The sequence below is a fragment of the Xyrauchen texanus genome, chromosome 29 (assembly GCF_025860055.1).
Source record: "Xyrauchen texanus isolate HMW12.3.18 chromosome 29, RBS_HiC_50CHRs, whole genome shotgun sequence".
NCBI classification, from domain to species: domain Eukaryota; kingdom Metazoa; phylum Chordata; class Actinopteri; order Cypriniformes; family Catostomidae; genus Xyrauchen; species Xyrauchen texanus.
This window is the reverse complement of record NC_068304.1, coordinates 23,334,245-23,361,026: the sequence shown is the minus strand read 5'-3', so window position 1 is coordinate 23,361,026 and position 26,782 is coordinate 23,334,245. Positions and strand designations below refer to the sequence as shown.

The window sequence follows — 26,782 nt, the reverse complement described above, 5'->3', positions numbered from 1 at the left end:
AAACCAAAGGAAAACATTTAATCTCAGCTGTTTGGGTGCCTAGATCACGTCCTATCAACTCATCCATGACCCTTTCTGGGTTTGGATTGTAGCTATGGCATGGAGCAGCACTCTGTTTTAGCTAGGCTGAGGGGTGAGCGCAAGGCTTTAAAATTGCCAGAGAGAAAAGCCCCAAGCCTGAGACATGGCAGCGAGATGCTATTGGTGCACAAAGAGCTGATGTATTTTGTGTAAGGACTTTTGTGACAAATGTGGTTTATAAAACCCAGTAGAGATGGAGGTCAATCAAACGTAAATGTTAACTTTCACTAAAAAAGGTGATAGGGACATCTCTGAATCCTTAACCTTTGTAAATGTTGAATTCATAGGCAATATGGATATAACTACCAAATTAATGCTCTTAAATAATACTGTAGAAAGACTTTGTGTATAAGAGGCACATTAAATGGTTAGTTCATCCAAAAAGGAAAATTCTCTAATAATTTAATCACCGTCATGCCTTCCCAGATGTGTATGATGTTTTTTTATCTGCTGAACACAAATTAAGAATTTTGGAAGAATATCTCAGCTATGTAGGTCCATACAATGCAAGTGAGTGGAAGCTCCAAAAATCACATAATTCGGCAAAAAAGTAATCCATAAGACTCCAGTGGTTAAATCAATATCTTCAGAAGCAATATGATAGGTGTGGGTGAGAAACAGATCGACATTTAAGTCTTATTTTACAATAAATTCTCATCCCTGCTCAGTCAATCTCAACTGCACTTTCTCATTTCTCTTCTTATGTTTTTGGTTATTCAAATTATTCATGCATATCACCCCCTACTGGGCAGGGAGTAGAATTTATGATAAAAATGATTGAAATATTGAACTGTTTCTCACCCACACATATCATGTCTGAACACATGGATTTAACTACTTGAGTGCTTTTTTTTATGTGGATTTTTTAGCTATAAAATTGTGGCACCCATTCACTTGCATTGTGAGGACCTACAGAGCTGAAATATTCTTCTAAATCTTCATTTCTGTTTTGTTGAAGAAAGTCATTCACATCTGGGATGGCATGAGGGTAAATCGTAAAAAATTTCATTTTTGCATGAACTAACCCTTTAATGATATTACCTGTGTTTGGTTGTGTAAAATAGATGATGTGGGATACATTACATCTATTTATTACGTGTCTCTTTTGAATACTGGATTCTGATCAATCTGTACATTCATCTGTGAAATATTTTTGCATAATGATATAAAACTGTATAATTGACTGTTGTCCCACCAATTTCATAGCTTTCATGTCTCTCATATCACTCTGCGGTCTCTTTCTTTACACCTAATACAATTATTTCAACTGAAATTACTATGCCATAGCCATTTATTTATTCAAAAATTATTTATAAAAATGATATCAGACCTCAGCAGACTGTTGTCAATCTGATAATTCCTAATCATTCTTCGAAAAATCTGTGAGGTTTAAAACTGATGCTTGTCATTTCTAATTCCTGTGAGTTATAAGGAACCATTGAGTGGGCGAGAATGCAGCACTCACCAAGTCCTGACTGTAGCTGGTCATGCCTGGTGTGATGTGAACGTAGTTCCAGCCAATGAGCAGCAGGAGGAAGAGAGGCAACATGAACAGCTCCCAAAACCATACTGTCACCACAAATATCTAAGAAAGACAGACAGAGAGAGAGGGTAACAAAAAGGGTTTGAGAATCACAAACAGCACACTTGGCAATGCTGCCCATACACACACATACAGTATGCATTTCCTCTAGTATGCATTTACAAGAGTTTACATTTAAAAAACAAAAAAAAGGTAAGTCAACTCTACCCAAAATTAAATTGTGTCGTAATTTACTCCCCATCTCCTTTTGTGTTCCATGGAAGAAAAAAGCCATATGGGTTTTAAACAACATGAGAGTGAGTAACAGATGACAATTTAATTTTGGGGTGAAATATCAGTTTAACTTTCACAAAAGAAAAAAAAAAAAAAAACTTTCACAAAAGACAAGCTTTATCCCAGGACTCTGCACGCATAGATCATCTATCACCTCATAAAGGTGCCTGTGCCAGCATCTGTGTTTGTATGTGTGCTTGGTTTAGAGAAGGCAGTGATTTAATATTTTAAAAAGCCATTTGCATTGGTTAACACTGTGCTGGTGGTGTGTAATTTGGACGTGACAGAGCATGTGACAGGAATGGACCTCCACTCTTTCTCAGGTATACTACATTTCAAATGCTTCCTATTTGCAATGAATTCCAGCTGCCTGAATGATAGTAAGCATATATGGCCGCTGGAGCGGTGTCACTAGCATTTCACCTTAATCCACTGCAGAGAGACTGCGGACACTCAATACCCCTGGTAGAAATAAGATGAATAATACCATAAGGGAAAAAGGCTCCTTTTACAGCACTGCGCAGCACGTTGCTAATTGGCTGGCTGAATTTAAACCCAGCATGAGTCTGAGAAATATTAAACAGACAATACGCACAGGGATGATGTGAAAAAAGACATTCAAAAGGAAACATAATTATAAAAATGCACTCTGCACATTACAATTCAACAAATCTTTATTATAACATCTGCATCTGGGCAGTCCATTTTGTGGTTATGCATTTATGTCAACAAATTTGATCAATGCACTGCTTCCAGCACAGTAAACAACCCTCTGATGCATAAATTATTAAATCACAATGAAAAACAATATCTTAATGTTTCTTTCGACCCCGAAACAAGAATATAATCATTCCCAATCTTTTTGTGTTCAAAATGGTGCATTTTAAGAGAGTTACACTGTTCACTGTAGTGGCCACCAAACATTAAGGGCTGTAATGCAAGTTAATGTCACTCTGATAGTAAGCAAAATATCCTTTTTAAACCATTAACTATCATTTACAACTTACAACTGTATGAACTTTTACAGTCCAGAACTGTTATGACATTGTTATAACATGCTATAATAAATTAAGATCATAGATTCAATAATTATCTGAGGTGTTCGAGAACTGGAGAAAGGCTGCATGTGCATACACAACCTTCCTATGGCCTCATACACCCCCACAATGAGTTAATATTGTATGCCACTATACTGTAAACTATTTGTTTTTTCTAAAAACTCTAAACATTTAAATATATAAGTATTAAAAAAAAATTATGCAATTGTTTTGTTTAAATAACTGTAAAATATATGTGAAAGTTGCATTATTATTTAATTACAAATAGACACACTAAATATGAATAGATGTAATGCAAATGTAATGCCAGATGAACAAATATACACCTTAATGTATGCTGTCCATTGGACAAATGTATTTGTAAGTAAAAGTAAACTGTAAACTGTAGCAAATACTTTAGTGCCAGAATAAAAGTGTTCCTTAGACCTTATTATTAAATTGATAATTTATTTATTTTATTTTATTTAGTTTGTCTGAAACATCTGGAATATGAAATAGAGGAAGATATTTCAAAGATACTTGGTGCTTCACCACTTTTGTCAGATAATTTGAATTTGTGTTGTAATTAAAACTAAATAAATAATTAGCACATGTATTTTATTTCTGAAAGGCTGATGAGGATATCTAGAATGCAGGATGGGCGCTATAATGGCAACTTAATAATAGGAAATACGATATACACAAATGTGCATTATCCTTTGACAAAGTCGCCAGTAGATTGGAACTGACACAGTCTGCAGTTATCATGCCTGCTTAATAATCGCAAAATGGCCAAATATCAGCCATTTATTCAGCCTAGCAGATAAACCGGTCTGTCACTAATGTAATCACCTGACAACCAATTAATTTATGATTGCATTTCATTAGGGTACTTCCACAATACAATACTGGTTCAATGCACAGCATGTATGCCACAACAATATAAAAAAATCCAAATTCCGAGACCTTTTTTTTATTTTAATTTGTCAATATTTGTCAATATAAGCTCATAGAAAAGGACTTTGCACCTCTACTCAGAACTTTATGTGGCAAGCTAAAGGCTTGTTTGAGACAATATGTTTGACTTAAGTCTGTGACAAATTTAAGTTAGACTTGGCCTGCAGGCCTTACTTTAGCTCCAGTACAGTACCAGCATGTTCCTGTCATATCAGCCAGTGGCCAGTCATCCTGCTCTGGGGGCAGTCTACCTACCGCCACTTCCACACTAGGTTCACTTTCACACATGCCTGCTCACACACACACACACACACACACACACACACACACACACACACACACACACACACATAACAGAGCCACCAGAAATATGTGAATCGTGCTTAATGCTTAATGCACAGAGGACAACAACCTCCCCTAGGCAGAACAACAACAACAGTGTACACATCTGGGTCTTTCTTTAATAATTCATTATAAATTTAGTCACACTGTATTATAAAAGGAGACGGCTGAATCTCTTTAAATCCTTATTTATTCTGTTCTAGATTAAAGATTCGAAGTGAAAAGTGTAAATACTTACAGTCAAGCCAGCACCCATGAAGGATAAATATGAATGTTTAAAATCTGCAGCAGAATAAGGCTGTCATTCCTGTTTTAGAGTGCTAAATACTGTTCTGTACAATTCGGTTATGAACAAGAGTGACAACCACTTTCTATAACCGAAGTGAAAAATTTTAACATTTTAAGAGTGAGTTCAGTTAGCCTGTGATATGTATACAGAACCACACTGGAGAACTAGTTGCGACATGTCATACAGTGCATCTATTCTGCACACAGATGAACTGTGGCTCAATTTGACAAGTTAAATAAATTAAAAAACATTGTGTCAATTGTGATATAGCCTGCCCAAAGTCTGTGCACTAACTGTCTGATGCATATTGCTCACAAATATTAAAAACACTAAACTGATTGGCTGGTCTGATGCGAGAGTAAAAGGATATCGGACCTTTTTATCAGTACACCTGGAAACAGAGGTGTGTTTATAAAGCACCAGTTAGATTCAACAAGCGCTTTTGAGGATAAAACAATCATTGCATTTGCCAAAATTTGGCGGGTAGGTGACAATATTTTACAGATATTCAGAACACAGTAGCAAGTCAGTTTGTTATCGACATGCAGAACTTCATATTCTGCTTTGTTTTTTTAGTTGTCTCTGAAAGATTCTGAAATGACTGTACAAAGACAGCATTTGTTATCTGTGCAATCACTCATGAAGGTTGATGCACCGTTATTTAAATTATTTATTTTTCCACACTGGTATATTAAGATATACAATATCTCAGAGAACCTGCCCCTAAAGGATACACAATAACAAAACTAACTGTGATTGATTCCTTTGCATGACAGTCAGATGGATCTTCCTGTCTATGTGGGCGGTTCTTTGCCAGTTTAAGCTGCAATAAGCCCAAGGCCTTTTGTAATAAGACTTTCTGGTGCAATGATTTTTGCTATGTACTATATGGTTAGTTGTTATTCAAAACGATCACAAGAATAGAACAGGATCTTGTCTTTGATTATCCATATGAACAGGACAATTTGAGAGTCATGAGAATACTGACTGAATGAATGAAGCCAATATGAATATTCTATCTGGGAGTCAATGGCATTATACTGTTGTCACTTCCACTTCTAGGACCCCTTGCTGAGGGCCCATTACCCCTTTCCATACTAAACATCTGATAAACTCTACATGCTCATCAACAGGTTAGCTGTTATTAGTGATAGCCTACCATTTAAAAAAAGAAGAGTTAGGAAATTTGCGAGTAAGATTGAATGAGAAAGAGACTAGAAAACCTGGCAAGAGCCCAGCAGGAATGTTGAACCCATTTGCCCTGCCTGCAGAAGCTTCTACATTAACTACAAAGTCTAATTGCCTGGTCTCTGTCTTCCCATGCGAGTCAACAGTAGAAGAGCATTCATTTGCAGAGTCAAGAGAGAGAATCTGTCACAGGTATTCATAATCGTACACTAATGCAAATTGCCACTCAACTGCTCACAGGCTTGGTGGACAGGAAAAAAGTGCATGGAAATATAATGCCTTGTAGCAAGTAAATGGCTGAATAAACCAAACACTGCCAGAAATGTCTTCATTTTGTCCCAATCAGTGTGTGAGAGTGAGTCAAAGTGTGATGCTTTACTGTAAATGCCATTTTCCCCAGTGCTAATAAAATGTAACAGTGTACATCCAGGAAAGCTGTTCTGAATCCTTCATTCAGACATAAAGACAGTTCCCAAGACTTCCGATAGCCTCTAGTTAATAAGTAACAAAGAAAATGTACAGTCAGCTGTAGGGTGATCAGGATCCCAATACGAAGCAAAGAGGTCTTATGTCATGCTGATGTTTATTTTGCTATAATGATTGACTGGCTGTACATTGTCTCACTTATTGCAGTATATGGCTACTAACAAATAAAACAAAAATGGATATGGAATATTGAGTTGAGTTGAAATTCTTTTATTATCTCAAAGTTATGTGTCGCATTCAAGCACAGTGTAGGAGATTGGTTGCCAGGTACAAAGTTAAAATATACAGTAAGAAGTCATTACACAAACATATTTGAGTACAGAATGGTTTAATGACTACCAGTATTCCAGAGAGAATGGCAATAAGCAGAGTTAGCGTTCTTCCTTACTGTCTCTTCAGATACAGCACTGCTCCTGCTAAACAGACTCGACTAATTCTTTGCTAAGTGGTTTATGGTTTATTAGCACACAGCAGTGATTAAAGGACACAGAGGACAAAGTGAAACCTGCCAGACCTTAGAGTTAATTTACACTGAAAAGTCAATTTTACCTTGCAGACATCACAGATGAGCAGTGATGTTTTACTGCTCATCAAGTGCATTGTGCATGTATCAGTGAGAGAATATAATACATTTTTGTTATAACTTATAAAGGTTTATTTTTTTTTTGTTTTTTAAATGTGTTTAGGGTAGGCCTACTGTTTATAATAAAAAAAACTGCCATAGTTTGTTTATAGAAATTACGTTACATATAACCAAGGTTTTGAAGATCCATGCTTCCATGTGCCTACTATGGTCTACAAACACGACTGTTAAAACTATGAATAAATACATTTAAATGATCATAAGGGCAAATGCAAAATACACTTTTTTACAGATGAACTAGAAATCAAGTAATTCCTAAATGTGTCAATCCTATAGCTTAAAAAACTTTTTAGCTAAAATATATTTTTTGAGTTTAAGAAAATATAACTGGTTTTGTCTGCCTTCAGAAATTCCAAGAGATGACTGAATTTAAATCAATAAGCACCTGATGAAAGGAGTTCCAACTCAGTCATGTCAGAATAATTTAGCCACATAAATTAGGTGTTAACTTTTTTAAAGATGTTACAAATAACCTTACTGTTGTGAATACCATGATGGGCTGGTTTAAATATTTCTGTATCTGCTGATCTCCTAGGATTTTCACACACAACAGTCTTTAGAATTTACTCATAATGGTGCCAAAGCATTTTTAAAATCCAGTGAGCGGAAGTTCTGTGGACAGAAATGCCTTGTTGATGAGAGAGGTCAACAGAAAACGGCCAGACTTGTTCAATTGACAAAGTCTATGGTAACTCAGATAACTGCTCTGTACAATTGTGATGAGAAGAATAGCATTTGAGAATGCTATTCTGAGATGTGGGTTGGCGCTGTTTTAGTGGCACGAGGGAAATCTACACAATATCAGGCAGGTGGTTTAAATGTTTTGGCTTATTGGTATACATTAACTTGTATGCATAGCATTAAAGTTAATTCTGTTGAACTAACATGAACTAACAATACATAATTTCATAAAATTTACATTAGCTAGTGCTGTAAAAATGCTGATACCTAATGTATTTACTAAAGTAACAGACGGAGCCTTATTTAAAAGTGTTAGCAAGATGATTTGTATTAATAAAAACTAAAAGTGTGTGATGGAGTGGACTAGGAGATGGACATACACTCTCCTCAGGCACCTGTAAGGATCATCAGAAGACCAGACCAGCCCTAAGCAGGGCGACTCCACCAGAAGGGTTAAGATCCGCCTGATGGATTTTTTTACCATGCAGTTAATATGATTCAACTAAATGCATTTCTGAGGCTTCTAGAGAAGATCCCCTGGTCAGAAATTCCTATACCTAATAATAAAGCACTCAGTGATTAAAAGTGTGAATAAAAAAAGTCCTGAAGCTGAAGCTAGGCTGGCAGCAGTACGCCACCCACGCTCTACTGTGAGGGGGAGAGGAGAGCCACAGAAGGAACAAAAGGACAAAGACGCCCTCACTAAGAGTTTATACAATCCTGCAAATTGATTAAACGGCAAAGGGGTTGGAGAGAGGCTACTAATCCAGACTACTTACTGACAGACTAAACACAAGTGGTGTGGAGGGCTGGAAAAAACACTCCACAGCTACTGCTAAATGTAAACATGCTTAACTGTGGGAGTACAATAAATTCCATCCATATAAAAAGTGAGAATCAAGATAATAAAATGAGTGCCTTATGCCATCCCAGATGTGTATGACTTTCTTGATACTGCAGAACAAAATTAAGTTTTTAGAAGAATATTTCAGCTCTGTAGGTCCTCATAATGTAAGTGAATGTGTGCCAAAATCCACTTAAAGGGATCATAAAAGCAATCCATATGACTCCGGTGGATCAATGTGTTCAGACACAATATGATAGGTGTGGGTAAGAAAAAAATCAATATTTAAGTCATTTTTTATCATAAATTCTCCTCCCTGCAGGGGGCAATATGCATGAAGAATGTGAATCACCAAAAACAAAAGGAGAAAGTAAGGGAAAAAGGATTTAAATATTGACCTGTTCCTCACCTACACCTATCATATCATTTCAGAATATATGGATGTAACCACCATCATCTGTCATCTGGAGTATTTTTATGTTGCCTTTATGTGGATTTTGGAGCTTCACATTTTTGGCACCCATTCACTTGCATTGTGTGAACCTACAGGGCTGAGAAATTCAGCTAAAAATCTTTGTTTGTGTTCATCAGATGAAAGAAAGTCAAGCACATCTGGGATGGCATGAGGTTGAGTAAATGAGGAGAGAATTTTCATTTTTGGGTTAACTAACACTTTAAGTGAGACTACTGATAAAAATGCTTATAATTTTCTCACACCCTTTATCTTCATTACAAACACACATTATTTATATTAAATAACTTATAAATAATAAGTAAATTTTCTTAATTTAATATACTTAGTAATTTGATATCACAATGTTTCTTTTTTTATTTATTTTAAAATCCTAAACTTCCTGTATTATTAGATTTTGAATCCCAGATTTTCAATGTGGTCTTAGACTCTTGGACCCCACCGTACAGTATATCAACTACCTTACATATACAAAAGGACACAACACTGACAGGCTGAAATAACCCAGAGTTCATAAAGGGGGATTAGTTTAGCTAAAAGCATTTTCATAAGAGCTCTATAAATTCATTCAGTGTGTTAAAAAACATGATAAGAGAAACTGAGTAGGGAGCATGTCCTGTAAAGGAGTTTGAATATTAAGCAGTCGGGAGTCCATAAATACATGAGAACCACTGCTGGATGGGAAGAATTAGTGAGATAACATTAAGCATTCAAGAAAAAGGACTGCTATAAGACTGGGAAATAGAAAGAAGACATGCATTAAAAATGCAACATTGTTTTGATTTATCATGAAGCCAGACCAAATCTCACTGTGCTTTACAACAATTTGGATTTGAAGCAAATGAAAACATAATAAGTGATCTCCTCTGATGAACACATATTTAAGAAGCACTTTACATGGTTAACTTTGTTATGCCACTTGGACCATTAACATTTCAGATTTGTGCATTTTATGTGTGCGTACTCTCTCAGAGAAAGTAAGCACTAACTAGACCATGAGGGGAAGTTTGAGTCCCTCTCATGCATTTATCTTCTGCAGCACTTGTAGAGAGATGCAAACAGCAGTGCCAGTCTGCCTTATGAAGGTCAGACAGAGGGCTGTGGATGGACGCCAGATTACATGAACATATCTGTGCGAATCTAACAAGACTGACTGTTGGCTGCAGGCTTAATGTGTATGTGTGAGAGAGTTTCGATGAAACAGGGCAACTTTAATATGAAAAGAGGAGGATTCTTACAGCATTGCCACACTCTTCCCTCTTTCTCTGGCTTTTTTCCAAGATGAAATAGAGGGCAATGTGAGTAAACTACATTTGTGTCTTCATTAAAATACAGAAAAAATGACACAATATTTACAGTTAATCAAAGGCCCCAGTGGATATTACAATCAGGCATATCTGTAATAGGCAACAGCAAGAGGCAGAGATACATGGTGATAAAAAGAGAGCATGAGCTTATTGGGGAAGTTCGATGTTCCATGTTTAAAAACTGTTGAAAATGTAGACCAATGAAACATGTTGCAAGTTGTAGGATTTTAGAGGGTGTGAGGGTCAGGCTTATATACAGTATATATACAGTACTGTGCAACAGTCTTAGGCACATAAGATGTTTCACAAAAGCATTTGTCTTAATATGGTTATTTATATCTTCAGCTAATAGGAAATATACATTTTAGACCCCCAAAAATAACTTTTGCAAATAGAAAAAATTAGAATAGAAGAACAGGGAGCCCTGCAACAGATGTCATGGCCGCCACAAAGCCCATATGACTCATGTGCTATATTCCAAGTCTCTCGAAGCCATAGCTTTGCGGTAGAAGATTTGAAACAACATGAGGGTTAATAAATTATTTATTTGAAAGATTAATTTAAATATTTAGGGTGAAATATCTGTTTTAAAACTAGACATGCATGTGCAGCACTGCTCAGAGTGCATTCATTATACACTGTATGTAATATATGTAATGTATGTTTGGTATAACGTACAGATTTTGCTGTTTCAGAAGGAAATTGGTACTTTAATCTAAGTGGCATTCAAATGATCACAAAATATAGTCAGGACATTACTGAAAAACAGCACCATCACTCCAACACCTTATCCTTGAGTAATCATGCTAAATTGCTAATTTGAATTTTTTATTTTAAGGTATAGGTAAAGCAGGTGGGCAACCAGGCTAATGCTGAATGAACAGAGAGAGAAACATTATTCACTGATATATACACCAAGTAAGACACAAGAAATAACATTCCTCAAAAACTGAAAGTCTGATTAACTGCAATGCTGAATAGATTAGCATCTTACTAATTAAATTATAGCTTATTAATTCATAAACACATTATGAATGTGTGAACTCTCCTAAACATGATAATTAATGTTTTAAATAAATTATTTAAAAATTGTCACTTTAGATAATGTATTGTATAAGCCAAATGTAACATTTGTAATAGGAATACAAATTAAAACATCTGAAACTGAAAGACAACTATATGTTTTAAGCATAAACCTCACTAAGTTAGATCCTAACTAAAATGATCCTATTGAAACAGATCAACTGTCCTGGTAAATATAATATATGTGTGTGTGTGTGTGTGTGTGTGTGTGTGTGTGTGTTAGAATGTGTTTTCTGATTGTGAAGCTGCAGGCTGTGAGTGTATGATCTGTGTTTGTGATTCTCAGCCGCGGAACTGCGGAATGCATCTTTTATCAGTGCAGTCCTAGAGTGGCCTATGCACCCATAGGGAGAGAGAGAGATAAAGTCTCTCTGTCACCGGCGGTGTCGAGAGCAGTGTACTGAGCCCTGTGGTGCCTGTCAGCGACTGGCATACCGACCCCACCCCGCCGCACTGGCCACCAGTGTTTAGTCCATGTTGGGAGCGTTAACATTCAGCGACCTCTTGGGTGACAGATCTGCAATGCGAGCCTTCTCCCCCGAGGCAGGCAGCACTCCGAGTGTCAGCTCAGCTCACAGACGCTCAAACACCCATACACACACATACGTCGCGGACAGTGGATGAGGCAGTGGCCACGGGTGCCCGGGGACAGCTGTCCCCTGTGACCGGAGGGGTGGTGAGCATGTTAGTGCTGGTCATTACAACCACACAAACACACAGACGCGTGCATCAGGGTTAAAGACAAAGCGTGTTTGATCAGTGGAAGCAATGGGTAAAGAAACGAGAGCAGAATGCAAGATGTTTATGGTAAAGCATGTTTAAAGCACATTATGCACTGATGGAAAAAGGATATTGAAATATATAAAAAAAAATGCAAAAGAAAAAAACAATGCATATGTAAACATGTGTATATTCATTAGAAAGCAACCGATACTCAGGTTGACCGTTATGTATTGTACTGTATATCCATAAGACAGTTAATCACACTGACCAAAAACGTTAACTGATAGTCACACTTTTGCACTTAATCGGTTATCGATTCTCAAATTTATGTTTTAACCAACTGAGAAATAGTGCCAACTGGTACGTTTCTGTAAATAGTCTCCAATAGGAATAACACCACTGTGTACTTAGCATCAAACAATAGTGCTCACAGGTAAACGTAATATTTTAAAGTATCTCTTGCAGATCTTGTAATTATTTATTTTAATGAACTTTTTGTTAAATATTTTAAAATGTATCTACTTAAATTATTTAATTTTAATGTATTACTTTTTATAATTATTCAACCCAAAATTGGTTTTGCACAGTAGGCTGTTCACCTTCAGAGTTTAGTGCAACCTGGTCTCTTAGAATAAACGTTACTCTATATACAGTAAATTCTTTGCAAATTGACTTTTATGTGCCACTTTCACTGCAGTTTGCTGGTGAAATGAACACTAGAGGCGCTACAACAACTGTGTGTTTTATTAAGTTTTACAGAAATAAAGAGAAAATGGCTGATTATGACTTTCTAAAACTTTATTTTTACTCTATTATCCCCCCAACACTATGTTATGATATCAAAACACTTTTACTTTAACGCAAGATTTGAAAAACAAAACATTTTAACACTTGTATTACAGACCCACCTATATATACATATTTATTTCTATATTGTTAGCTTGCTTGGTAGCTCACGTGATAGAGTGTTTAACTTTGAGCTTGACATCTGTGGTTCAAATCCAGTCAAAGACACTCAAATGTGAAAGTGGCATAGAAGCAATACAGAATGACATGGTTGCTTCAGTAAACTTGTGATTTTTTTTCTTCTAATTTGCATTTTAAAACACTATTGGTTAAGGTTAGTTATTGGTTAAGGATGTCTGTTTTGTTAAACCCTCATTTATCTTTCCGGACACTATTGGTTAGTTTTAGGGTATCGTTTTAGGTCAGGAAGGTATGTTTTACTCATTAAAACATCCATAAAACATCTACAATTCACCTAAAAACCTCTTCTGATTACAACCTCGTTCTGCTCAGTTTTGGCGCCCTCCACTGGACATTTCACTTTGAAACTGCAGCCAAATGTGGAATGAAGAATATCATTCCACATTTATCATATGTGTAAAATTTTCACAGAAATTTCATGAGACCAGGTTGGTTTAGTAATATATATATGTTTTTATATATTATATTATAGAAAAAGCAGACATAAAACAATAATAAAAATTCTGCAATTGAATATCGGACAATTAAAATTAAAATAATTGGTCATTTAAAACTATCCAACAATTAGAGAGCGCTACAAATAATAGTTTTTGTATATTCCATGTTGGATAAGTGATTCACTTCAGATTACTACTCTAATATTCTAATCAGAGTACTGACTTCATCAGAAAAGTAATCATAATTCTCATTACTAATATGTTACTTTGTAAAACACTTTTTACAGAAACTTTTGTTTTTCCACTAAACAAATTAAACGTAATGTCTTTATTTTCTCCTTGTTGATTGGCATGTTAGGAGGCACACACCCTTCAGCTGTCATAAAATGTCTAAAGATGTGCATATTAACATATTTAAAATGTATTCTACATCTAACATAATATATAATATTGTTTTAGAAATAATAATTACATAACATTAACTTAACTGGAAGTCTACTTGATTACAGTAACTTGAAATGTAATGCACTACACTCCTTTTTGTACTAAAAATGTAATTAGATTACTTTGTAAATAAATTACAGCCAACACTGGATATTTTGGAATGTAAAAATTATTGTTTTTGTCCATAAACAACAATATTTATTTCTAATATCAATACATTTATAAAGAGAGATCAAAATATAAGTAAAATATGTATGCATATGTGAAGTGGTAAATGGACACTGAGTGAAGGGAGGAGTGTGTGAATGGAGGAGCTGTCAGTGGCAGTACTGTCAGTATGAATGATAAGAGGGAGTTGTGCAAGGTCACGGCAGACTCAGCGTTGAGCCCCAGGAGCACTACAATGACACAGAGCATACACATCTCAATAACAACATTGACACTGTCAAAACTCCAGCCATCACTGCACTGTTAGCGGCCGCTCACATCCACCTGTTTAATTATTAATCCTTTCCTCAAGAGATTCAGGAAGAGCCCATGCATATATATCAATATCAAGGGTTTGTCCTCCTGTCATATTCATAGTACAATCTCCTTGACAGTTCCTTAAAGCCCACAATGTAAACAGAGGGACTCACACACACATAGACACAATGGTTTCAATGTAGTTGTCCAAGGAAACTTTCAGACTGAAGTGAAATAAATGTTAGGCAAAAGAAATTCAGACCCCTACTGAAAAGACCAGCTGATTTGGTGGTTCATGGTGGTTTGGTGATGGTTTTGCTAGTAGACCAGCACAGCCATGCTGATGAAAAAGAAAACAAAAACATGCTCATTAACCAGCATGGTTTTTCTGGTGAAGCTAGCTGACCAAGGCAATCTTGCTGGCAAATGTAGATTTTAAAGGAATAGTTCACCCTCAAATGAAAATTCTTTGATTATTTCCTCACCCTAATGTTGTTGCAAACCTATAAAATGTCTTTCTTTATTCAGTAGAAAACAAACGGTTAGTTTTTAAGTCTTCAGAGAGTTTATTTGCCATAATGTAAGTGAATATTGACTCTGGTCTTCCAATAGCTCGAAAAATAATTATAATAAAAATAAAACACAAAAAACAGTAAAAGTTAAATTAATTGAAACAGCACATGCACTATATTCCAAGTCTTCTGAAGCATTACAATCAAACTGTGTGATGTTCAGAATTAAATTCAAGATGTGAATCACTCTCAAATTAAATTAAAGTGCTTATATAAAAAATTTCAACAATATCAATCCTCACTGATTATTATCATGTCTCATGACCAAATTGTGATTTAAGTAATGACAGAATTTTCATTTTTGTGTGGACTATTCCTTTAAGAAACCTGGTAGGGACACCGGCACACCAGCATGGCATGCGGGGACTAAGCACCCAAAACACAACATATGTTGGTGACCAGCAATGCTAGTGTTTCAACAGTAAACTAATATCTAATAAAAGATTAAATTAGGTTTAATACAAGTTAAGCTCAATCGACATTTGTGGCATAATGTTTATTACCAAAAATAAATAAATACTTAATCAAAAAAAGAAAGGAAAAACATGGGTTACCTTGAGGCACTTACAATGTAAGTGAAAGGGGCCAATCTGTAAATGCTAAAATACTCACCAAAAGTATACCCACAATATGTAAACAATGTGTGTTAACATTTGACAATTTTGTTGCTATGACAATATACTGTATTGCCATAAACCCTGTCATTCTGGTAAATGGCAGTTTAAACAACTTTACAGCTCAAATGATACACCAGTTTTAAAACAAGAATTACTGCAAGTACTTTTATAAAATTATAAGGTGCACATTTCTGCCTTTACACCCTCTATTGGCCCCATTCACTCATATTGTAAGTAATATTGATTTTTAATTTTTTTTTTTTTTATTATTTTAAGAAAATTAGGGATGATGATGATTTAGCTTAACTTGTATTGAAGCCGGAATATTCCTAAAAAAACATAACTAAACAATGTTATTATGTTTTCCAAAGTACATTACACAAGTTAACTAGAATAGCGAATTAGGTGGTGGAAACGCATATAATCAGTCTAGGTTAGCCAGTAAATAGCTTAGACTGTGTCCGGCACTTTATAACATTCCCCAAGGACCCCGAAACCAGAGCAGACCCCGTCCTGCTAACATGTGGCATTGGCCATTCTGCTAGACAGAAATGAGAAGAGAGAGAATGAGAGAGAGATAGAGAACACTCCGTCACAGCTGCCAACTGTGTTTACAGCTGCACAGCATCAAACATTCATCAGATGCCATCTTTACAGTCTGTGATGTGAAGCAATCAGCATTTCACAGGCTGTCAAATGATGTCGAAACTGCTTGCTACCTGGCAGTGTCAAAAAGGAGGTGAAAAAAGCTCAAACACACACACAAACACACACCGGTTCTCCTTTTTAGTCCAGACTACAGGCAAACGAGGCAAACGCATATGCTAAAATATTAATTCTACTTTAATACTTAAAACACTCTAATGACAGCAAAGCTCCAAATCAGCTTTCATGTGTAAATCATCTCTTTTTTTCTTCACCCTTCAATCCCTTTCATCTTTATTGAAAATGCTTGAAACTGCAGGGTTCAGAATCACAGTAACTTTGGCCAGTTAATATGTGGCTAGGTAATGCTCCTATGAAACTTTTAGGAGTCTGTTTTGTTCTGTGCAATGTAGTGTAAGAAAGTACTTTAGCTTAATGCTTATCATAAGATTTTTTGTTGGTCTTCTCTCAACAAATACCTGTTCTTGTCCACGGCCCCTGCCGAGTGTGTGTATATATGTGTTTTGAAAGTGCTATAGCTCCATCTACAGGTTGAAGCGAGACATACAGCAGAGAACTCTGAGTGACCCCTTCTGCAGTCTCTACTGATGTACATCACATTCATCTTTCTCAGTCTAAGTGCAAGCCACATCTAAAAGGTGGTATTTTATAAAGATTTTATCTGTCGCAGCCCTTCTCTTGGACGCACTGCAGTTGTAAGACTATGTAAGTGCTGTTTCTGACCTCATTACTGTTGCATAAACAAGCAATAAAAAATATCCAAGTATGTAAGCTCTCAAGCTAGTTAAAAAAGCACATATATCATGAGTTTCTCCTTAAATGCATATGAAGATCCCCCTAATCAGAGTGGTGGCTCTTAAAAACAGTGCCTTGTGTGCATGTGAATGAAAACGTCAAAGAACCACTTACAGGGAAGATTTTGCAATAAGAAACAAAGACGGTCCAGTGCAAAGACAAACTCTGACTAAGTAAGTGCCAGATAAAAATGCCAATAAAGACCAATTAATCAACTGAGGCTGACTTTACAGGTGAACTTATCCAAATACAGTATAGTGTAGCTTTACATAAAGTTGTAAAAGTATTTTCATAGTCCTACCAAAGACTGTCCTCATATAGCACAGTGTTTCTCCCAAAACTTGTCAAGAAAATATCTTGGTCATATTAACCCCCAACCCCAGCCCCTCATTTCACATTTATAATATGTGAAACTCTTGTTTGAATTTGCCAGAAAAATAAGCCTACATTTAGGACCATTAAGATGTTTTGCAATGTTACATTATTTTGTGGACACTTCAGCACATTTTACCTCTCAATTCTTATTACCACAATGCATCTGGAAGTTTCACTTTTATTATTCCCATTGTTTTCGATGATGATTCTTATTACCTTAACACTCTTTTCCTCGCAAAAGGATGCTTTTTTACAATGATGTTTTAAAATAAAATCAATTAAAATGTAAGTCAGAACCAAGGGAGGACTACTGTGATGGACAGTATAAATACTTTTTATACAACAATATAAATAATATATCTTTTTTTTCAAATTGGTGTAAAGGGAATATTATAATAACCATCCAAATGTGCATAACTGTATAAAATATTTTCACATACAGTGTGTTAAAAAAAAAATCTTAATGGCCATAAAATTAGCCTTCATTTTCTATATTTAAAATAAAATATCTTATTTAATTATTTTGGTTTTGGAGTAAAATAGGACCAGGAGATTTTATTGAGAGGTGTTGTGAGAATCACCCAACAAGGAATAAACGACTACACAATATAGAAAAGTTTTAGAGAGAGAGAGAGAGAGAGTGTAAGCTGTCTGCTTGGTGCAGGTCAGGGTTCTGACCTCTGGGATTTCCAGCACTGGGGTGGGAGTGCGTTCCGGGAACAAGCACTGCCTGGGCAACCTACAGACCTGGACAAGGAAACCGCAGCGCCACAAAATACATTATAAGTTGCGCAAAGAGTAAAAGCTCAAGGACGGATACTACACTAACTCCATGAATAATGTATAGTAATGTATTTTAGACATATGTTTGTAAAGTAAATAGTATCCTCTCTCCGTGCTCTACCTTATATACCATATACAAAGTGCACAGGCCTACATTATAAATTAAACGGTTGACATATTCCAGAAGATTAATATGACATGGATTGTAAAGAACATGTAAAGGAAGGCATGGCCTCCTCTAATTTTGCTCTTCTGATAGGGAACCATCTGTCAATTTCTAACTTAGTTACCTTATTACCACATCCTACAGATATACCTACACCCCGAAAGCAAGAGAGAGAGACAGATATGTGTTTGTTACCCCTTGAGGGTTACATGCTGTTTTACAGATGCTGTGCAACATGTATGATAATTACATATTATGAGATTGTAAAATAATGTATGCAGTGAGTCTTAAAATCCATTAAACAGAACAACACTTTAAGGTTGAGATTCACCCAACCGGTCTTATGTTTCAAAGCCTGCACGACATACACAGGTGCCCCATTTTCATTTCTCCTGTCATATCCATATCTTAGCATCACCTGTGCAGTTCTCAATGCACTGGTGGGTAAAGAGGCCACATGCTAGCTGCTATTCTTTCTATTCTCGACCCTGCATGTGGAGACAGCGTTAGAGCCGGCAATAGGACATCCTACACCTCTCCCCAGCCTGACACCTCTTCTTCTCAAGTGGATGGCTGTGCACACCTCCAAGTCCTCCCTTTCAGGGGGCACTGCTCATTCCTGCAGCGAGGCACAGTGGTGCAGGAGACAGCATATTATGCTATGGCACCCAGAAAGTGCAACCTCTAAAAATAACTACCTGTGTTATACAGCAGAGCTTATAATGCTCTCTCCTTGGCTACAATAAAACACAGAACAGTATAATGGAACACACACTGGAAGGGCTGAATTATTTTTGTTTATTTGATTTTTTGCTGGTGTGCAAGATAGTATATGAAACTCACCAAACAACAGGCAAAAATAGGTACAAGCAAAATGTATTCTACATCATCACACGTTTCGCTTTTGAATGACTGGAGAAATTGAGAAATGGGACTCGACACATCCAAGACCAAACCCGAGCCTGCATCTCCCAGAGCACATCTACCAAACACCACAGCGATAAGCGATACAAGTTAATCCAAGTTTCTTTCATATCCAGGTGATTTGACATTTTGTCAGTCGATTCTATTTTTGCATTGTCATGTTTGTTGCCCCTCCAACATTGTTTTGCATAATATGATTACAGAGTAATTGTAGTTGCTTTTTAGTACAAAAAGTAGTGTAATATAGTATATTACATTTTAAATTATTGTAAAATAAAAACTTATCTATTAAGTGTTTTAGAAAGTTAAAAGTTAATGTAAAAGAAACAGAAGTAATTAGTAATGGATTACTTTTTAGTAGCTTACTCAACACTGCCCACCAACACCAAAAACTCATTGGACCAAAATCCTGCTCCTCATGTGTAATAAAAATAAAATAGGGACAAGAGATATTAAACTTCACAAACACTGGAAATTACATGCAAATCCCTGAAGTTCGTCAAAACCATAAAAGTTGATGCCGTCTGGAGAAGCACTACGGAAGTCATAAAAATATAAGGTATCTATTCTTAGTTTTTGTGGTATTCAGCTGTGCAGTGCATTTCGAGTGAGAGAGAACACACAGAGAGAATTGGTCATCACTGTTTTGATTTGCTGTGATTTTGTTTACATCACATTTTTAATTTTAATGTAGACAGAAAGATTCATTGCCACTGGTATCCTGTTGCATTTTTAGGCTGGTTAACTTCTGAATCACACACTCTGATCCCTAAGCAACAGCTCCAACTACACGGCCACAATTGTGGTATAGCAGATTTCTTATTAGGAAATCTTTAAAAAAAGAAGAACAAATTATAATTTTGTGGAATAAGCCGTGGTGGGTATTCAACAACATTTATCTATTTAAAAAATATAAAATGTATTGACTCACAACACCTTGTAGTTGCACCTTGCCAGGGCAGGGCCACATAAACGCAACTTGTGAAAAGTTGCAATTAAGGAGCAGAGCGTTTTCTGTGAATGTACAGATGACATTCACTGACCTCAGGTTACTAAAAGGGCCGAAGAGTTAAAGTTTTGTAAACAACAGTACAACGACTTACCAGGAAAGCTGAAATACTCCTCTGTGTGTTCTCCCAGTGGAAGCAGCTTTTAATATACTGCAATGTATAGAGGATGGCCATGCTGATCTTCCTCACTCGATAGATATTACATGCTAAAAGCTAATGGGGACAAAGCAGTAGTTAGCAAGATGTGCCTGAGGACATAATGCTCACAACATGACATTCACTCAGGTGTAAAGAGGCTTTTAAACTGAAGGTTCATTGGAGATAAATATTAATAAGACACGTCTAAAGAGCTTTAGGCGGTGCTGGAGGAGCATAATGAGTCTCTAAAGGTGCCAACAACAAACCTAATATTAAGAGAACATGGAGACGAGTGCCAAAGTATGCTGTAATAGTTGTCGATAAAGCTCACCTTTTTGTTAAACTTTGGGTTGTCCTCTGCAAACTTTGTTTCTTTAGGTTGGAATGTTTTGATGCTTGCTCTGATCTGAGAAAGACAAAAAAAATCAACACTCTCACAGATTATAATACACTTTTTAGCTTTTAAGAACATGCATGTAGTTCTAATGTGAAGTTCAATTTGTTTTGTATTCATTTGATCGATTTCTTCATCAGTCAAGGACTCTTAAGATGAATAGGTCTGTAAATGCTTTATCATTCACATTGTAAAAATTGTAAGGAGACTCTCATGCAATTGTCTCTGAGCACTTACAGGGTTGTACATCACATCCAGCTCCAGGGTGATGCTTCCTTTAGCTGCCCTGGATAGGTTATTATTCTTCAACATTCTGGTGATTTGCTGGCCATTGGAAACCTAAGGTAACAATGACATGAGTATTGTTACATCACCTCTTTATTAATTAATTTCAATGGTTTTTCCAGTAGTCTGTGATTCATTGAATAGAAAATTCCAATAGTCTGTGATTCATTTTATAGATAGATAATTACCAAGAGCAATTTCTAGCCAATAAAAAACACTTGCAGAGCTTTAAAAAAATAGTTTTTAAAAATGGCTTATCTGAATATTTCAGTAATATTTATAACTTTTCCCAACCTAGAAGTCACACAAGTTCTTGGATTTCCAGGTCTTTCCATGAAAATGCAAAGTGGCTACTGATATATTAAAATGTATATTCATTGTGAGGTACTTACACTCAGTAAAGGAATGGCAACTTTCCCCAAGAAGTCTGGAGCTTTGTCTCCATCATCCTGATAGACTGTCAGCACCAAGACATCATGGATGTCCTTAATGGGGCTACAGACATGTCAAGAAATTAATGTGATATCAAGCACGCATAGTGTTAGACAGAGGCATCTACAACTGTCTTTATCTGTGTTACTTACAATGTTAAGGCGGTCTTCCACTCAGGATTTAAGGTTTTGTATACTGTGTGGGTTTGCAATTTGCTATTACCAAGCTCAAGTGTACAGAAGGGGTCACTTTTACCTGATGAAATTAGACAGATTGATATTACTGAATAGATATTCATAATCAATATATTACCATTCTGAATTTAAGGTTGATATGTACCACTTATATCTGTCGATGAAATATCTGTGGCCTTTATTAACTTCACTTGAAGATAGCCAACATCCTTCAAGTCTCCCAGAGAGCTGCTCAGTCTCTGAAAATACAAGAGCTTCCATCTTTAAGAACTAAAGCAACGTTCATACCACAGTTCAGTGTGGCATTTTCAATTCTAAAATGGGCCTTTTTTCTTTGAAGAAATACATCGGATACATATCAGATTTTTTATTTTTTATTTGTGAATACTCCACCCATACATAATTTGTTTTTGTAAATATTTGTAGATATAAAGTCTTACATTATTGACTCAAAAAATAAGAAAATTATGTCAAATATTTTCTTATTTTGAGTGGATTAGCTATTTGGACAGTGGTGTGAACTATGCCAATCATAAAACCGTACTAATTCATACAAATATTTAATACAATGGGTACAAATATTTATTAAAAAAATTGCAAGCCATGCAAATTACTAGTAATCCACAGGGAGCTGTTGGGAAACAACAAATAACAAAAGAATAAGCAACAAAACAAAACAAAAGGCAAAATAATATACTGACATATTGTTCCAGCATCCTCTCATAAGTCCTGGGATTCTCTAATGGAGCAGACTGCATATCTGAGATGGACGCACCAGAACAGGGGGTCAGTGTGACCAAGAAAATCAGTCGGCCCTTGCCTGGGTCCAGCACACGAGTATATAACTGCCGTTGATTAACAGGAAGGCTGTTCAGGTCAATTTCCAGCCTAAAAATGGTAGAAGTTATGACACAACTTGAATTTGTGGTATTGAGCAACATTGTTAACTTTAGGTTACATTCTGTAGATCAGTAGCTCTCAACTGGTGGGTCACTCACGATCCACGATCACGGTCACTGGTCTGTTCTGACTGGGTCACAGACAGCAGGGAAAAAGCAATGCTTAAATATACTGTAAATAATACAATTCAAATGATAAACTTTAATAAATAGGCTTATCAACTTTTAAAAGAAAATAGAAAACACTTCCCATGTCTTTTGTTGTTGATGAGAATATTAACGACTGCATATTAACCATCACTTCGTAGAAACTGGCTAAATTAAGCAGATGCCCATATGGACAGGTTAATTGACATGCTCTCATCCTCAAAAACCATGAACTAAACATTTTACATGATACGTTTGGCAGTGTGATTGGTCGCAACTTGATGTGCAATGTAAAATCTGAGTCCTGAAGCAAAACCAGTTGAGAACCACTGCTCTAGATCACTGTATTAACTTTTCTTTCAGTTTCAGTTAGGATGGCATGTGATGTAACTCAAGCAGACTTACACTCCCCAGCACTCCTCTGACTTCCTACCCCTCTTGCAACAAACTTCTACCACCAAACTCTCATGTGCATCTTGGAACTGGTTAAAATCGAAAGACTCTTTCCACTGCGGATTTGCCTTAATACACAGATTCTGAGACAGAGAGAGAGAGAGAGCGAGAGAGAGAGAGGAGACAGACACACAGGAGACAGAAAGAGAAAGAGTAAGTCGTGGCAGTTTTAAAGGAATTTCAAAATAGTGACAGATAACATGACAAGTGTATTAAGCCTTATTCAGTAAGACTTCAATAAGACGTGTTGGAGGAGAGCCGACTGTCTTTTTGGAGAACGTATCATCTCTCTCACTGGGATTATAAACTCTGACAGCATCCAATTAGAACTAGTTTTGTTCAACAAGCAAACATGCCCAAACAGAGCCAGAGGGGCTCTATAAAAACGATGACATGAGAACGCAAGACTAGCTGGTTGGATCCGTTGAGGGGGAAGGAGTGAGGTGGCTCACAGAGGTAGATGAGCAAGGTATTCTGGGTATGTAAATGAGCTAAACAAGACACAGTAACAGAGGCATCAGGAGAACCGCTCTGACAGACACCGCGATCTAATAAGTAGCCTTTTCTGTCACCAGAGCAGTGAAGCCTGAGAGAAGTGATCTAAGAGAGGGGGAGGAGAGAGGAAGGTGGGGGATAGAGAGAGAGAGAGAGAGAGAGAGGGAATGTAAGCACATAAGCAAAAGATGACACAAAAGAAGCTCTCTTTATAGTCTCAATTGGTTCCCATAGACAGCAATGAGATTAAATGGAGGGCAAATGGAGACTTTTTGCTTAAACAGATTGTTCACCCAAAAATGTAAACCTCTCTTTGTTCCAAACCTATATGTCTTTCTTTCATAAATGGAACACAAGAGAACACAAAATGATAGGGACTGACCCTAAAAAACAAATAGGTTTATGGTGACTGAGGCTGTTAGGCCTTGTTCAGACTGCCACTAAAAATCGGATTTTTTGCATATCCAGGTTTTATCCAGATGAGTTTTTGATAGTCTGGAAAGCAAAAAACCACATGAAATCCGATTTTTACGAATCTGATTCAAACCACATCGGGAGGTTTTCAAATATGGCGTTCAGTTCGGACGCTCTGGCTGCTCAATTCAGATTTCAAATGGTCTTTCGTGTCACTCTCAGGTCTGTAGGTCAGTAAAATGCGTGAATGATGACCAAAACTTTGAAGACCCAAAATGCAGTATAAAAGTAATCCATATGACGTCAGTGTTTAAATCTATATCATCTGTATATGATAGGTGTGGGTGAGAAACAGATCAACATTTAAGTCCTTTTTTAACTGTAAATCTACACTTTCACATTCTGGTATTGAAGTGACTTTCACTTTCACATTCAGCCACCTACTGGTTGGGACTGATCAAAGGTGGACTTTAATATTGATTTGTTTCTCACCCACACCTATCATATCGTATGGAATGATATTCCGGTCATTATTCAAAAGGAATTGCAAATTGTATTTGCAATTGCGTTTTCAATTTGTGGACGCATAAAATGTGACATAATCCAAACGCAATTGCAAATCGCGCATTACGGTTTGCATTTTCGTTAAGCGAACGCACAGTGACTGCCAGATTTCAAATGGAAAAGCAAAGTCCGTTTGCAACTGTGTTTCCCATATCTTACGAGTTTTGGCCCTGTCATATTTAAATAGCAATTTCAATTACCACGTCTGCTTTTTCACTTTCTCAGCGTCGCGTATGTAGCCATCCAAAACTCAAATGGAATACTATTTTTTTTATTTATTTATTTTTTTAATTGCAATATTAACAAACAGAACAAGACGATACATACAAGAAATATAAACAATCTTTCAAAACAAAAGAGAAATTATGGTTCAGAATACATTAAGAGAGGAAATGTGAAAGAAATTTAAATATATTCAACAATAGTCTAAAAAGAAAAGAGAGTAAGAGAAGAAAGAAAAAAAAGAAGAAGAGGGCACAAAAGAAAAAACATTAAGAGAGAATATTAAACATGGCACTAATTCTGGACGTTTTCATTGCTTTCTTGTTAACAGAAGTTGAAATTGTATTTAAATACATCTTCAATTCTTCTTTGAAAAAGCTAAAGTGGGGTTTACTTTTCATATATTTACATTTATGGATATGAAACTTTCCAATATATAAAAGAAGGTTTATACAAAAACATGCATTAATTAGATTCTTGTCTTTAACATAAAATCCAAAAAGAATGTGTCTATATGATAAAGAATAGTTACATAAAACCTTTTGGACAATCAGAGCATCAATATTGTTCCAGAAAGACCGAGTAAAAAGACATTCCCAAAACAAATGATCAACAGTTTCAGAGGAGGCTTCACAAAAAGAGCAGGAAGTATCAATATCATTTCTAAATTTCTTTAAAAAAGTATTTAACTGGATAAAATCTATGAATAATTTTATAGGATATTTCTTTAACTTTATTAGTTAGAAAGAATTTCTAAGGATGTGACCAAACATATGACCATTTAATATCATCAAAAAGGTTATTCCAATAAGAAATGGAGGAAGGAATTGAAGTAACAGGGTCCAAAAATAATGACCTAATTTTATAATTGGATTTATGTATTGAAAAACAAACAGAACCAACCACAGTAGATTCAGGGCTAGGGGGAGAAACAGAAGTCACTGTAGCACTATTATTGTTTCTAAACAGCATACAGATTTCCAAAGAGATGGCCTTGAAAACTATATTAAATTCTTTACTAGATACTGGGAATTGGTATCCTGAAACAAAATCGGAATAATTAAATAAATTACCTTCACTATCAAATAGCTGGTTTACTAATATCACCCCATTATTGAACCAGTTTTCAAGAAATAAAGATTTCATCTTATGAAGAATATTACAGTTGTTCCAAATTAAAAAATTGTGTGGCGAGAAATTATGCTTGTAAATAAGTTTCCAAGCCATAAGCATCTGCTGATGATAATTGGAAAGTTTGACAGGAAGTTTACTAATTGAATAATTGCACATTAAAAGAAAATGTATACCTCCTAATTGAGAAAAAATATATCTTGGGATTATACTCCAAATAGAAGATTGATTGTGAAGGAAACGTTTAAATTTTTAATTACCTTAAAAATTAATTTTTAAGGTATTGTTAAGAGAATCAAAATCAATGAAATTTAAGCCACCTTTATTATAAGAATTCAAAATAACTGATTTTCTAATACTCAAATGGAATACTAATTCCCTTAGTATTTCCATTTCCGATGCCTTACACAGAAACCTGTCAATCAGGGTCAAGGGTGGGATTATGCTATGGGGTGTTTGTCTTGGGAAGTCACTCACAGTCGACGGTCAAGAGGTGATGCCCTGAACAGATGCGATTATCAAATCAAATCAAATCACTTTATTGTCACTACCATGTACACAAGTGCAACAGTAGGTGAAAGTCTTATGTGCAGTTCGAGCAACATAGCAGTCATGACAGTACGAGACATATACCATTACAGTAAACAACATACATACACAAACAATTTACAAATCAAATGTACACATACTTACACAACACAATCATAATATACAATGTACAGTAAACAATACACACAATATAGAATACAATAAGTAGAAGTATATGTATATATATATATATATATATATATATATATGAAGTAGTATATTGAGGAGAATATGTT

General features: G+C 35.8%; 1 protein-coding gene across 3 annotated transcripts in view; it reads right to left on the bottom strand.

Annotated features, from left to right (window-relative positions):
- mctp2a (multiple C2 domains, transmembrane 2a) overlaps window positions 1-26,782 on the bottom strand; it is a 95,934-nt gene that overhangs the window by 14,128 nt on the left and 55,024 nt on the right. For 2 of the 3 annotated variants that reach the window (XM_052097344.1, XM_052097343.1), the window contains 9 exons: window positions 23,085-23,215; window positions 22,335-22,521; window positions 21,779-21,872; window positions 21,592-21,694; window positions 21,400-21,502; window positions 20,960-21,061; window positions 20,660-20,734; window positions 20,284-20,403; window positions 1,547-1,666 (listed from right to left, as the gene is read on the bottom strand). In XM_052097344.1, coding sequence (XP_051953304.1) covers window positions 1,547-1,666; window positions 20,284-20,403; window positions 20,660-20,734; window positions 20,960-21,061; window positions 21,400-21,502; window positions 21,592-21,694; window positions 21,779-21,872; window positions 22,335-22,521; window positions 23,085-23,215 — 1,035 coding nt within the window. The remainder of the gene's footprint in view (window positions 1-1,546; window positions 1,667-20,283; window positions 20,404-20,659; window positions 20,735-20,959; window positions 21,062-21,399; window positions 21,503-21,591; window positions 21,695-21,778; window positions 21,873-22,334; window positions 22,522-23,084; window positions 23,216-26,782) is intronic. The other variant, XM_052097345.1, reaches the window with a different exon arrangement.